The sequence below is a fragment of the Hipposideros armiger genome, unplaced genomic scaffold, assembly GCF_001890085.2.
Source record: "Hipposideros armiger isolate ML-2016 unplaced genomic scaffold, ASM189008v1 scaffold_80, whole genome shotgun sequence".
In the NCBI taxonomy this organism is placed as follows: Eukaryota; Metazoa; Chordata; class Mammalia; order Chiroptera; family Hipposideridae; genus Hipposideros; species Hipposideros armiger.
Window position 1 is genome coordinate 2,608,413 of NW_017731430.1, and position 3,617 is coordinate 2,612,029.

The 3,617-nt window shown below is 37.1% G+C and overlaps 1 protein-coding gene across 1 annotated transcript in view; it reads left to right on the forward strand.

The window, feature by feature from the left end:
* The window catches only part of PI15 (peptidase inhibitor 15), a 26,547-nt gene extending 23,560 nt beyond the window's left edge, over positions 1 to 2,987 (forward strand). The window contains exons 4-5 of the mRNA XM_019643594.1: positions 2,614 to 2,746; positions 2,868 to 2,987. Of these exons, the coding sequence (XP_019499139.1) occupies positions 2,614 to 2,746; positions 2,868 to 2,987 (253 nt within the window). The remainder of the gene's footprint in view (positions 1 to 2,613; positions 2,747 to 2,867) is intronic.
* Positions 2,988 to 3,617: the final 630 nt, after the last annotated feature.

Sequence of the window (3,617 nt, forward strand, 5' to 3'; positions counted from 1 at the left end):
GAGGTAATATTAATTCAGAAAACATTGAAAAAGACATATAGAATAAGTTAGTGTAGAAATAAGAAACGGATATAACTTTCAGTGCCTTTTGAAAATGACAAACTTGTCAAAAAGATCGTTATTATGTCAACACACATGGTCACGTGCTTAGGCACAATCCAATTTCTTTAAATGGGCAAGTAAAACACTAATGCTATCTTTTTCTTTTCCCCCCCCTTTTTTCTTTCTAGGGGCAACTGGATTGGAGAAGCACCATATAAAGTAGGGGTGCCGTGTTCGGCTTGTCCTCCGAGTTACGGGGGCTCCTGTACTGACAATCTTTGTTTTCCAGGAGTAACATCAAACTACCTATACTGGTTTAAATAAGCTTATGTTTGCTTCCAAGAAACAGAATGGTTTCTGGGAATCATAGGTCTATATATATATTGAGTTTTGCACATATTATAGATATTTTATAATAATCTTGTTTTCCTTTTATTATTCATTGTATAAATTAGTGTTTGTCTAGTATGTTTGTTTAATCTTTTGAGGTAATCAAATATCCATTTCTATTTTCTTACCTCTAAAGCCTAAATTAAAATATTGTATATTGACATAGTTGATGCATCCAATTCCAAAACATCTTTCCGAAAGAATTATGTTTTGTTTCTAAGGAATAAAAAATATTTTGACCTGCAATGCATGTGCATATACATATATATATATATGTATACACATTTATGTGTATATGTATATACATATGCAAACATATAATCAGTGATGTAACACAGACAATCATATGCTTCAGTTGTTAACTTGAGAGAAATAAGAAAATTTCTATTCAAAAATATATATGAGGGGGTAAACCATCTTCAGCACCCATTTTTATAATACCCACAAAATGATAGTTTGCAAAATAACCTCAGTGATATCTGGACATAATTTAAGGAAGCAACCACAGACTTCATGCTGGAGATATTTTATCTTATTTGGGTTCACAAAAGGATATGCTCGAACTTGCGTGAGTGTCGAATCATGCCTTTTGTTTAATTCCTTCTACTGAATCAGTAATGGTGTATTGAGTGCTTACTACATGCATAGCACGCTGGTAGTTATGTTCTGATAATACAAAAATAATGAGGTACGGTTTCTGCCTACAAGAAGCTCACCGAAATATTCAGGAAATAGAGCAGCCTAATGATTTTACTGTAAAATGATTATTCTTTCACAAACTGATTTTCATGGTGCTTTGAGGAAGTGAACATGGCCACGACACTCACCTGTAGGTGACACAGGTGAGCAGCCACACTGAGTAACATGTAAGGCTCTTGATTAGCACAGAAATTGAGCTCCAGTGCTGGGCTCTAGAAGAGGCAGAGGAGACGTCAACTGACCCAGAAGCACTGGATTAGGGTCAACAGTTGTGACTTTAGAAAACAGAAAGCAAGACCCTAAGAAAACTGATGAGACCCAAGAGGAGTAAGATTTAGGAGACAGGTATGAAAAGTCACAGAGATAGGATTATTGCACAAAAAACTAGGTGGAGAGCTTCAGAAGGGCCTCACCTGAGGGTCCTATATCTTGAGTCCTGTCAGCAGGAGGTAAAGGATGCTGGAGAGAAGCACTGAGATGATGAGGACACTCCATCTGTTCATTGTCCCCATTTGGGGAAGAATCAATCTATTCATCATGGGTCTGTGCACATCTATAAAAGACCCTGTGTGCACACCCCAGATAGTTATGGTTTGTTAAAGTAGCTCTCTTTGCATCATTTTCTAAGGACTAGGTACCAAATTGTATTTCTATGTATATGTAGAAGAACGACTTTCAGTTCTCAATTAAGTTTGACTATGGAAATCAAATCACTACGAAAATTTCACTCATATTATTTTGGAATTGCAATGGTTCTTATTCAGGAAATCGCTTTCAGAGAGAATAACTCAGTTATCTGGGTCAAGACGCTTTGCAGGATACATTGTGTGTGTGTGTGTGTGTGTGTGTGTGTGTGTGAGAGAGAGAGAGAGAGAGAGAGAGAGAGAGAGAGNCACTACGGAATGTCATCATCCAGAGTTCCAAAGACCCGTTCTCTTCCTTTATAGGGGAGGAAAATCAGGTGTGCTATTATTGAAATTAAAGTGATACAAGTTTAAGGAAAAAAAAAAAAGCCACACGGAGTTCCAGTATTGTAACTACTTTTATATAGCTAACTCTTAACCACGTATAAAGTTCCTACAGAAGACATTTTTGACACAGATAAAACAAGATGAAGACAATTCCCAAAGTACTGGGTTGCCGGAAAAGTCATGACGTATTTTTTTTTTCTGTTTTTCATTGCAAAAATGCGTCATGTCTTTTTCGACAACCCCATATTTGCAGTTCTGTTTTTGAAACAACCAGGCACATACTTAAACAGCTACCAGGTCACTTGCTCCAGTGTTGGGCATTTTTATGTTGACTCTACTCGGAGGAATAGAGGTTTCTACTAGGTAGTGGTGGTAATTGTGAGGGGTGGGTATGCTCTTGACTCATCATGAATAATCCATAACAGAATAATGAATTTACGATCTAACGAGTCCACTCTATACGACCACTGCTATACTCACTGTTCTTCTCATGGTTTTTCTTCACATCTAGATATCGCTCTATTCTCCAGTTGGTCAAGCCATGGTACGATGAAGTGAAAGACTATGCTTTTCCATATCCCCAGGACTGCAACCCCAGATGCCCTATGAGATGTTTTGGCCCCATGTGCACACATTACACACAGGTTATTTCAATTGCCTTGTTAATTTTTGATTCATACTTTAAAAAAAGGCTCTTAACTATTTTGGTGACCATGCATTTCTTAGCTCTGACTTCAATAATGGTACATGGGTTTATTTTCACAGATGGTTTGGGCCACCTCCAATCGGATAGGATGTGCGATTCATACTTGCCAAAACATGAATGTGTGGGGAGCTGTATGGCGACGTGCAGTTTACTTGGTATGCAACTATGCCCCAAAGTAAGTACTAGGTGGCATTCTACTTCTAGGAACCTTTAATGATGTCAGACATCTTCAGTGTGATAGGTATTTTAATATGAATAAGACTTACTTACAACAGGCCTGTGGACTTGAAATCTTCCATCGCTCCTGTCTACCTGAAAAAACAATGAGCTGAAAGATTTCTTTTCACAAGGAAAGGGATTCTGGGCTAAAATTGTAGGCAAAACAATCTGAGAATGGAACTTCACTAAATTCCCCTCCCTGTCTTTCTCTTGTCATGGTAATTGTAAACAAACACTGTACTTCCAGGCTTTTGATAGCTATAAAAAAAGGCATCAGAAAAGAATCTTCTAGGGACTTTATCAACACCACAATATTCTCATCTCTCAGTACTGGAATGTCGGCTTCCCGTTTTCACTAGGGCAGCAAAACAGGCCCTTCTTCCTTAAGAGTAAAATTTAAAATTATAGTTTATTAAATTCATAGATGGCTAAGGAGGCATTCATTATCAGAAAGGAAAATTTACATGCTATGGCTTCTTATAAATTGTGGCTTTGCTATGATTTAAATTTCAGTATTAAAAATTATTCAGTAATTTCACCCTCTGGCATACATAAAAAAGCATTGTGAAAATTGATTAAAGATGATAAAA